Source organism: Wasmannia auropunctata, unplaced genomic scaffold (assembly GCF_000956235.1).
Source record: "Wasmannia auropunctata unplaced genomic scaffold, wasmannia.A_1.0 LD335898.1, whole genome shotgun sequence".
NCBI lineage: Eukaryota > Metazoa > Arthropoda > Insecta > Hymenoptera > Formicidae > Wasmannia > Wasmannia auropunctata.
In genome coordinates this window covers 113114-124648 of record NW_012026992.1, presented here as the reverse complement: position 1 = coordinate 124648, position 11535 = coordinate 113114, and the positions used below count along the sequence as shown (strand labels likewise).

The window sequence follows — 11535 nt, the reverse complement described above, 5'->3', positions numbered from 1 at the left end:
GTCGCGCGCTCCTCTCGATAAATAGGCTACTGCCAAGGGCAACGCGATTTTTTTTCATGCGCAATAGCGGCGGCCGACATCAAAACAACCGTGGCAGCGGCAGCGGCAGCGGCGGCGGCGGCGGCGGTGGCATTCCAGGTCGATGCGGGGGAAACGCGCCGCGCGGTTCCTTTTCCTCTCCCCTCCCTTTTCCTTTTTCTTCCTCTCCCGCACCGTCGCGACTGACTTCTTCGCTTCGCGCTTCTACTCCGCAGCTGCTCCTCGTGCTCCTCTTCCGCTCCTCCTCCTTCTCCGCCACGTAGGAGAGGGAACACCCGGGACACCCGATTAACGACGCACTATCGCACCGCGCTCGAAAATACACGCGGGGATATCAACGTCCGTCTCTCTCTCTCTCCGCCCCCGCCGTCGGGTCGACTCGATCCGACGGAGACGACGAAATTTCGGGCTTCCTTCCCAGGGGGGTCGTCCTTCCCGGAGTGGACCTTCCTCGACCACCTTCGTCGTTAGGCGTGCGCTCTGACCGCGCGCGCGCGCGCGCGGTAAACCCCTCGCTGCCGTAGTACTTACCAGAGTACTCCGGACGCGCGCGACAAACAACACACACACACACGCGCGCGCGCGCGCGAGCGAGCGAGCCGTCGGGACCGAGCGACGTCGCCCGTCGCTGTCGTTCGAAAAACCTGTCGATCGTCGGCGATCCCTCGACGATCGTCGCGCGACGTAAACGTAATAGCACAAGTAACGCGACACACGGCTCGTTTCGACGCGCGTGAAATTCGTGTCCCCGCGATCGCCGGGTACGTGGCCACCGGATGTTCCAGCAAAAGGCGATGGGACTCTCGCCACGACACGCAACACACTCGCGCGCGACACCTCTCTTTCTCTCTTTCTCTCTCTCTCTCTCTCTCTATCCCTATCTCTCCGTTTCTCGGCTCTCTTTCTCTGTCCTTCTCGCGCGCGGGCCGCGCGCGGGTTCACGCCTAGCCAACCGAACAGACGATCGTGTCTATCTTGTAAAGGTCATGTGTACGCCGAGCTCCGCAGTTGTAAACAAGATGTACGCAGGCGCTGAGCGCGCGCGCTCGCGCGAATGGCGGCGACTCCGATATACGCGATACGCGATTGTAAATACGAGCCGGAGCGCGCGCGCGCCCGCTCGCCCGCCCGTCGCGCATGTGTGTGCACGTGCAGTGCGTCGTGTTTATTACGTACCACACGAGCGCGACGGCGGCGACGGCGACGGCGGCGACGTCGGTGCGGCGCAGTGGCGTAACTATCGTGTCAACGGACGGACGGACGTCGCCGCAATGCGGAAGAACCTTGCCGGGGAACCGATCTCCAGGAATTAACGCGCGCGCGACGGCGCCGAGAGCGAAAGCGCGCGAGACTCCTCCGCCGACGGCGATCCACGTCCCGTCGGGACAGTGGAGCGTCACGGCATGTCGATCAGAGTCGGCCGGAGCGAGAATCCGGTCGAGTTGAACGCCGCCGACGACAAACTTCGCGCGCGCGCGAATAATTACGGCGCCTCGTGACAACCCTGGGTCGCGCGGCGGGTGCGCTAATCACGCGGGGCGAGATGATTAGCGCAGTTGCGCGCCCACGGTTCTCTCTCTCTCTCTCTCTCTCTCGGAGTGTCGGAGACGCGAGGGACGCAACGCCGAAATGCACTCGTCACGTATCGTCGGGCAGGCGCAACTTGATATTTTACATATGGGATTTCAGCTATTTTTTTTTTCAATCTTTCCCAAGATAAAATGAGCGCTTCGTGGATGAGTTTGTAAATCGCATATTTATAATATATGAGTGAATACGTTACGTGTATTTTTATACACTAAATTGCATGTATCTTTGAAAATGTTGACGTGTGAAAATTTTACTTTCAGATAAAAATTTCGTAAACTGCCGTAAATTTAACTTTGCTGAGATTCGTTTCCCTCCAGTCGCTTCTATCTCGGGAAAGAGAATCCAGTTATACTTTTGATCGACTTCAATGTGCGGGTGCAAATCATTGATCAATGAATAATGTACGAGAGCCAATCTCGCACACTTGGATTATTATTATGAATTCTTCAAAACAAGCGATGCGATGCAAGAAATCTTGAAGTGATGAAATTCTTCGGTGGAATGGGAAATTTTATTTGGTTTTATTTTATCTTAATTTTTTTTGGAACATTTGCCAAACTTTTAGAAATTTGTGGGAATAATTACGAACTTAGATTTTATGTGAATATACATGTATAGATTTGTATGTAATAAATGTAAAACGTAATAATTTTTGTAAAATCTATAAATTGATTCGTTCCATAAATAAAAAATATATTTAAAGTTTTATCAGAAATATTTCTAATTTTAACATTTTGTTAATTCTTTGGCTTATATTACCACCCTTTTCAAAAAAATGAAATAAATTGTGCTTTCTACTTATAACAAAGACTGTATATATGACAAATTAAATAATATACGAACATGTCATATATATCGTGTTTACTTTTTTTAGCTGAATTTTGTGTCTATTTTAATAGTAAAATAAATTAAAAATTTTTTCGATACTTTGATGATCATATGCCAATACCTATGACAAATTCTATCATTCATTCAATTTGTATTTTTCAATGAAACAATTTAATCCAGAATACAGCTTATGAATAAATATTACAACACAAAATAATTTGCCTAATTTCCATATTGTTTGAAGCTTAAATTCTTATACAAGAAATTTTTGTTTAGACTGGCAGCAGATGCACATGATAAAATGAGAAGTCAAGAATGATAGTGAAAAAATTGCATGCAAAAAGCAAATATGTAAAGGGAAATGTACAAAAGCTGTTAAACAGACTGATACAGGAATAGTGTACAGATTAATTATTTCGAAAATATGGACAGTTGTTTCTTTTCTTTACATATTAATATCACATAACACAGTAGATTGTAGACAATTTCGTAGAAAAATGTTAGATTATTCTACATTATTTTTCTAAGAAATATACATTCAGAATATAATTATACCCTATTACCTAGTTGATAGATAATCATTAAAATTATTTGTAATAGCCTAATGTGCGCAAACAACCATCTTCAAGAAAATGAAATAATTATAATATTGCATGTGACGAAATAAAATATGAAAATGAATGACACTAAAAGCCATTTTCACCATATCAAAAATATCACATTTTTTGCAATAAACAATACAAGATCTCTGTATAAAAAATACATAACAGCTGTTAGGTTTCTCTTACAATGAAATATATTCAACTGTGCAAACATAAAGCTTGGAAATTAATTAAAACATGACATTTATTTTGATTATAAAATAAAATTAGTTTGTTATAAAATCATATACGTTTTATTGCCTGAAAATAAAAGAAATAACGGAAAATATATTTTTTGTAGGTATAGGCTATCCTTTTGCACAATTTTCATTTTGCAATATTATCGGTTAATAATAATTTTGATTAGACTACGAAAATAAGAAAAGCGAGAAGTCTTTTAATTCTCTTCTTAACGCTACGTAAATTATATTGTTATAAGTAATACAAAAAAATCTAAATATTTTCAAGTATTTAAAGCACAGTTGTTAAAGCATTGGCAACAAAAAAAAAGACCTGAGTTGTATGTACAGTTAACAAGATTCTGTTTAAAAATAACAAACTTGCATTGGTATTTTCCCGAGTGCTACAGTAACCATTACTTTCCAGGTTAATACAAATGCAAGCGTCAACTGTATAACATAAAAAAAGTACGTATATAAGAGACGCATTCCAAGTGCTTTGTATATCACAGTATACTTGGTAGTAATCTCTTATCTTTCTCTACATAATCTTTGGCTATTTTAACTACGATACATACTTTCATACGAATGTCATTCATGATCGATAATTTGGCGATCGAATTCTGCAAAAATACAATCAAATCATATCAATTATACTTGGTCATATTTAGTTCTTTCAACGTTTTCTTAACGATATTTGCATGTCATTTGCACGAAGAAAAAAAAAGAATAAAAAAAGAGAAAGACAAAGTAATAACGAATGATGAAGAAGTTACAAATAGAATAAAATGTTTGAAAGGGCTTGGTGTGGCTCAGCCATGAGATTTTGTCCAACCAGGTACACAAGTTTGTGTGCGTATTGACAAGGAGCTGGTACACGGATCGTACCGGGCCAATTGTAGTACAAGTGACAAAGTTTATACGTGAGTCGTTGCATGTGGTCCGTTTCCATGTTGGACGAATCGTGAATAACGATGTAGTGAGTCGGAGTTACTGTGCCCTGTCGTACATTTTGCGGCACGAGGAAGAAGTCGTAATAATTTCGCCTGGTTACGCAAGAATCAACAACGGTTCCTGGGTCAGGATTGATCAAACTATCCTTCGGCTAATCAAAAAATGTCATTGTCAATTTAAAAAAAACCTATTGTTAACCCAACGTATTTCACGATTGTATCATATAAATTCTAACGCGATACTCACTCCTCTGACGAATACCCGCGTATTGATACGTTTCTGAACGATGATCACACTTAGTTTCGGCTTATAATTTGGCGCAATGCGACCGAACGTCGACAAAAGTTGCTTCACCTCATATTTTTCGACATAATCCAAATCTCCGTCGCCGACTCCATCGCGATATATAATTATGCGCTCTGGATTACATCCATTATGCTGACAACATAATATTATTGTCACTTTCATGAAATCAATGAAAGTTCAAACATTTGGAAGACGCATTAATTACCTTGTGATATGCATTAATTGCTGAAGTAAGGCACACTTGCAGCATGTCAACCAACTCTTGCTTTGAGGCCTGCATACAAATTCTACTGTGCCATTTGGTCAATTGATTATCTAAACTGGCAATAAATCCTGCAACGCTCTTTTTTGAGCCTCCTCCTACACCGGCGTGATAAACGTCTATTCCACATATCATGCTGTTTTGCTGTGAAATAAACAGAATTTATGGAATGAGAATGACAAATACATAAATAAAAGTATATGATGAAATATAAATTTTCTATGTACTAATGGCATCGCGACAGTCCACAATGCTCCTCCTAGTTTGCAATTCATTTGAAGTGCTATTTTTTCTGTGACACTCTTCAACTTATTAGCCTTAGAAATTGTTTTCCCAATGATGACTTGTGATGGTATAGCTTTCTGTACACAGCACAGTCTGAAAATGTAACAAAGACAATAAGACATACTTTTTCACATTTTATTTTCAATGATCATTATATGAATTTCCAAAATATATGTCGTTCATATATCAAGACAATTGATTTTTACTATATCTATATACTTGTACAATATACTGTTATACAGTATATTCTTAGAGTGAAAGAAATTAAATAATAAGATCATTAAATCGCAAAAAAATTGTCTTACTTTTTTACTGCAGAATAACGATCAGTGCGATTGGTCGGAAATACAACAACTACTAATTCGGGCTCATTGTTGATAGCTTTTTGAATTTCTCGCAGATAAGTCTCGGTTCTGTCATCCTTTAAACATATCTGTTCTGGTTTTTGAATTTGCATATGGATCGCATTTGCAACGTTTGCCAAACACTTTACAAAATCGTTTACATAACGTTGGTCATTCGGAGAGTGAAAAATATACCACCTGTTCAAATGAGGCTGAAATGCAAAGGAAGCAAGTGAGATAACAAGTGTTGTTATACAAAATCATTCATTTTTTCAATTCCCAAGTAATTGTTATTCGATATACTTACAGTGCGTAACACAGGATTTCTTACTGCAGCACCGCTCCAATCTGCAGGTCTATCTCTCGAAAGATATGTTCTGTTGTTCCCAAACTTTATCTGTTCAGGTTCGAGACGTCTTGCGGTAAATCGAACTAGATCCTTGTTCAAACGCAAACCCCATGCGGATAGTAATTCCCGAGTGACTTTAGTTTTCTCCACTTCCTCTATAAATCGCCTGATTGTCTCTCGACGTTGTTCAGGCGACATTTTCGTAACTTCACTCAAATCTCTCATCATAGTATGATTATTGCGTATACTGTCAGTGAGACCTGCAGCATAGCTCAATTCTGGCACCAAAAGAATTACTCTTTCCTCCTTCTATTGTAAAATTCAAATGTTTTTTTTTGTAGTAATAACGAATTTTAAGTAACATAATCAACAGTATTGTATCAGTAGTAATATCATATGATATTACTATTGATGTAATACTGTTGGCATGAATATCATATAAAACCACAAACCTCGCCAGATGGTGTTCTAACTGTAGCACGATGCACTAAAAGCGGTTGCTGCAGATCACTAATCTCAATATTCCAATGTGACTTGTAATAATCGACCAAAGATGTTGGTTGGCCGCCTCTAGAGAACATATATTTTGGTGTTTTATCCCAATCGATGTCATCTATGCGATATGTCTGATTATTATATCGCGTTAATACACTTGTACCGACGATTTCGTTTACTACCGCCTCTTTGTAATTGCCTCGGGATTTGTGATAAATCTCTCTTCTGCAAATTAGACGAAATAAATTTGGCTCATTGTAAATCTTCTTCAATTGTGATTTCGTGATATTTCAAATGTTGAAAAGAAGTCTTACATTAAATCTCGTATAGTTTCCGTCCGCATCGCACGATGTTTAGCATCCAAACACAATTTTAAACCACCCTCGTATTCATTTATAGCAGTTACGTAACCAGGCCACATTTCCAATTTATACTGAGGAAAGGGGTGCGCGCATTTTGGATTAAAATTTTGTCGACCAATGGGAACTAAACCAAGCGCGCGCAGAACACGTTTGAACAAAATATTGAAAAATTGAACATTTTCACCCATCGATTGTTTTTTTTTGAAAATGATCGTAAGAGTTATTTGTGTACCATCCATTGGATGTTCCGATTGAAAGTGAGAAATCTGAAAATTTAACAATGACACATTTACACATGATACAATATTACAATGTACAGGGTGTTGCATATACATATTAGGCAGTATAACAAGTTGTGCAGCAGACTTGCAGGGGCAGGCGTAGCTTAGTAAGTAATGAGTATTTACTTTAGTTTTTAGTACTTTTAAAATTTTTAGTATTACTGAGCCGGCTTCTGCCCCTGCAAAGGAGCAAAGTCTGCCGCGCAACCCGTCACACTGTCTAATATGTATGTGCAACACTCTGTACACACATTTTATTAATAATACGTCTATCAAATAGAGTTTAAACTTACATCTTGTGGCAATTTTATTGGCAAATAAAGCATCATCCCATCAAATGTTCTTGTTCCTATAATAGCCGAATGTTGATTAAGTAATTTGTTACGTAAACCTCTTGAATCTATATCTGGCGAAAATTTAACTTCATATTGATATAGACCTCTTCCAGATTCTATTGTCAGATCTATGTAATTGGAGAACGCTTCTACCCTACAATAAAAAACAATTTTTATTAATTGTTGTTGCTATTGAATTATAAAAAAATATTTCTTCTTTCTCGATAGTATACACGATAGTGATGTGGTTTCACTTTTACGCTATTAAAAATAAATCTAAACAGAAACCTCACCATATATTTTTGAAATTTACTTATATATTGTATCACTTGTCTATGATTCAAATCTACCAAAAAATATTTAACAAGAGAAGATCCCTAACTCAGAAATTAATTCCTACCATAAATAACGTGTGATAAAATAATTATCGCACATGATACAACGTGGCAGATGTATCAAGTCTTGTAATTATAATTTTAACTATTGACAAGTTTTCTCTTCAATAAATTTCATTAAAAGTTTTCTCTACAGAATTTTGTTCTATTTCTTTTGTTAGTGAATAACAAAAATGAAAACGGTTTCAGTGATTTTTGTACTCATTCAAGATGAATTAATGGGCAGCAAAACAATAGCTTATTACATCTATAAATATATTGTGAGTTTTATAATTTTCTGAATTTTTGAGTTGCTCTTCTCTTGTAGTCGAGAATGTATATGTACTCTCAATATTATAAACGATAAATTAATAAATTACCTTTCTCCACTTTTGCCTTGTCGACATATCGGCGCAATATCTTCAGAAGACTGCAGTTCTTCGGAGGTGGGCGGTGGATTATCATATACAGAAATGTCAGCTAATTTTCCTAAAACTCCCGCAGAAATGTCCTTTTCAACACTTTCTTCTCTCGCAGATGTACTCGGTTGGCTGGAATTGAGCAAAAATTCATTCGCATTTGTAAATGTGCATTCATAGACTGTAATTCAGAGATTCCAAAAGCTTGCTCCACTCACCCAAGTCTCTTTATCAAACTTGGGAGAGAACCTCGACCGTGACCTACGGCTCCAGCTGCTGAGGAATCTCTGGAATCCGAGTCACTGCTACTCATTGATTTTAGTAAAGAAACTAATTGCGCGCGTCCGCGACCTCCACCAGCGCTTGAGCCACCAGATGTGCTTTGAGTTAAATCCCTCAGTCCCTCAGATGATCTTGATGTTTGATCAGATGAAACGCTAGGTGTTTCTAGAGAATGGGACATCCCTTGGGAACGTTCCGTTTGTGCTTTCTTCATCATCTCCAACAGGAGAGAACCGCGTCCTTTCCCGTTAGATTTCTTATTAGGATCCATTTTGGAGAGGATGTTCTGCAATTTATTGAACAGATTTAAAATAATAATGTATGTCAATATTACAAATATTTAGAAATTCGATTACTTCTGCACCTATTAAATTTTTTTGCGATTTATTTTAAAATTTTAAAAATTCGGAAGTCTATTAGAAAATAAAAACAATAAAATTTTGCGCCACTTTAAATACAGTAAAACGAACGTATCGAAGAACAAGATAGACAATCGAATAGTTTGCATAATAAAAAAAATCACTTATTAATTTCTTTGTTTTAATGTTTTTAGATTCGTTGTTGAGCGCAATTGATTCGATATTCTAGGACGATCCAAATTCTGTGCGTGTATTTAATGAGTTTGTCAAGTCTTACTTAAAAAAATAAAAAAAATAAATAAATAAAAAACTATTATAAAGATAATTTGCATAAGTAGAATATCAGCAATCCGTGTGCAATGTACCGTGTGCTGCGCGCGCGTATGTATATGTCGCAATCTTTCATCTTGAGATTTTAAAACTTCAAACGTACCCTTCTGATGCGTAGAGCTCTGAAAGTCGTGCACGACAAAACAAAATAGACAGGGATCGACAATTGCTATCACATGTCGCATATACATATGCATGCGTCTTGAAGGTCGAATCGGCGCCGCGATGAATACACAAAGGGCTCTTAGAATTCAATTCCGTGCGTAAACAAAAGGGACCATCGCGACGGTCACGTTATCGAGAAGTGATAATAGGAAACGGATTGACGATTAGTGGGAAGTGCTTTCCATGGTCATCGGAAAGCACTCGCTTCGGGATCGTTACACTGTTCATTTCGAGCGTTTTTGATCACCGTTTTTGAGGCATGTGATAACATTTCTCGCAATAAGAACTATCTAACACGTTCTCAGACCGCGTAAATTTTAAATAACTATTCCCCTAACGCGCCAAATAGGCCAGCATTTTAATTTTTGAGTTTATTTTTTTACCTTGCAATCACATGTTTTTTAAATAAAGATATTTTTAAAGTCTAATCAGAAAAATGTAAATGTTCCCTGTCTTTCGACGTGGTAGCATCGCGAATGTACACTTCTAACATTAAGAATTTATCGTTGCGATTATGTACTATCTACCTAAGTCATGATTATATGCCATCCACTGATTATTCTTACGAGACACTGCATTTCAATTGTCAAAAATTTCAATGTATCGGTAAATTGATTTATTTGCAAACATCTGAAAATCAGGATGAGGCATTTAGAAATGTTTCTAGTAAACATCTTAATATTTTTTTATTATTGAATATTTCGGTTTGACTGTTGAAGCCTTATTTTATTTACCTAATTACGTGACACCGGAATATTATAAGTAATTAAAGTATTATGACATTTCTCTATATCAAGATCTTTACGTATCATATGGCAAATGTAATGCTTCCATCCGAATCGATTGTCCAACGAGGACCATAAGTTTTTATGCGCAAGAGCCATAAAAACACTAGTTAATCTATAACAGCTGTACAAGATAAATTCTACAGAAACGGCAACGACGATCACATACATGTGGAAAAAAAGTTGGAACCCCCTAAATAACTCAGAAAATATAAGTTTTATAGAAAAATGTTTCAGAAAGATGTTTCACCAAGATTATAATCTTGGTGACGTGTTGTTATGATCTTGGCAACGACCTCCAAGGTCAAAATAATAACATCAGTAAATGCAATTTTTAAACCCTACAATTTTTGTCTGAAACATTTTTTTATAAAATTTATATTTTCCGAGTTATTTAGGGTCCCAATCTTTTTTCCATACCCTATATAATTATGATCACATATAACTGACAACGAAAATTTTATACTAAATTAACCAAAAATATATAAAAAAAATGCGCCAAATATGTTCTTTATCATAACATCATTCTTTGAGAGAGAACGTATTATAAAAATAATGACTATGGGTATAATTTAATGACATAAAAATAAACTCATTCTAGAAGCAGAAAAGCAGAATAAAAAAAACAGAAACAAATCGAAAAATGCGTTCATAGCAGTCGACACATTCTGTTCTTTTTCAATATCTGTTTATTAAGCAAATATTTTCTCCTTCGTATGTGATCACAAATGTGAAGAATCCCGTTGTCTAAAATCGCCGTAATTCGATGGAAATTTTTTTACTGATAAACTGCACCTAGAACTTTCCTTCTCGCATTCGTCAAATTTTAAACATATCTCTACATATTTAATTTCTTAAGTACAGAGAGTGTATACTAGTTCGGTTATAAAAAAAAACCAGGGTAACTCATTACTTATAAATTGTTAGAGTTTTTTTTTTCAATAACTGTAACTTAACTTCATTACTTTTTTCCATCTATAACTATAACTTAATTACATCTTTTTGGTAAATATAGTAATTAATTTAATAGTTACTTTATATATGTTATGCAAACTTATTTGACAATATAGGCTGTTGAATCACTTTTCCTACTATTTAAATATAATATGTAAACGTGAACCAATCTTTATCTCTAATAAAGGAGGAACCTGGGTTGGAAACTGTGATTCAAGTTGTTGGGGAAGCATTTGTGCAGATGTGTGCAAAAGCCCAAGTCAATCGGATAAATAGTTTTCGAATTATCTTGCACGCCGCCAAACACCATCACCGCCGAATAAATGTTATTATTACTTGCATAATAAATATGTTTTTGTTAGTTCAATAGTATAAGAAATTACTCTATAAAGTTCAAAAGGATTGGTTGTATAGTTTCTTAAAAAAATTCCAAAAATCATCTAATTTTTCAGCGTGCTAAACCAGGCTCCCCCTTAATGGTACCAATATTATTTATGTTGTTCTGAAAATAGAAAAGTAACTGAAAAAGTAAACGATCTTACTTTTTGAGTAATTGTAGCTGTAATATGTACTTTTTAGAGTCGATAAAGGCCTTCTCACATAAAATCCCGTAAAGC

General features: G+C 37.0%; 1 protein-coding gene and 1 long non-coding RNA gene across 3 annotated transcripts in view; one reads left to right on the top strand and one right to left on the bottom strand.

Moving 5' to 3' along the window:
* The first annotated feature begins 1681 nt into the window (after window positions 1–1681).
* LOC105455546 lies at window positions 1682–4004 on the top strand. The gene is made up of 2 exons (XR_975125.1): window positions 1682–1783; window positions 1890–4004. It is a non-coding gene; the product is annotated as an uncharacterized LOC105455546 (long non-coding RNA).
* LOC105455547 (protein argonaute-3) overlaps window positions 2943–11535 on the bottom strand; it is a 9695-nt gene continuing 1102 nt past the window's right edge. For both annotated transcript variants that reach the window (XM_011698946.1, XM_011698947.1), the window contains exons 2-12: window positions 8262–8611; window positions 8005–8175; window positions 7209–7404; window positions 6587–6900; window positions 6230–6497; window positions 5736–6086; window positions 5390–5640; window positions 5027–5177; window positions 4743–4943; window positions 4478–4669; window positions 2943–4382 (exon numbers count right to left, since the gene is read on the bottom strand). In XM_011698946.1, the coding sequence (XP_011697248.1) occupies window positions 4050–4382; window positions 4478–4669; window positions 4743–4943; window positions 5027–5177; window positions 5390–5640; window positions 5736–6086; window positions 6230–6497; window positions 6587–6900; window positions 7209–7404; window positions 8005–8175; window positions 8262–8596 (2763 nt within the window). In that variant the 5' untranslated portion in view covers window positions 8597–8611 and the 3' untranslated portion in view covers window positions 2943–4049. The remainder of the gene's footprint in view (window positions 4383–4477; window positions 4670–4742; window positions 4944–5026; window positions 5178–5389; window positions 5641–5735; window positions 6087–6229; window positions 6498–6586; window positions 6901–7208; window positions 7405–8004; window positions 8176–8261; window positions 8612–11535) is intronic.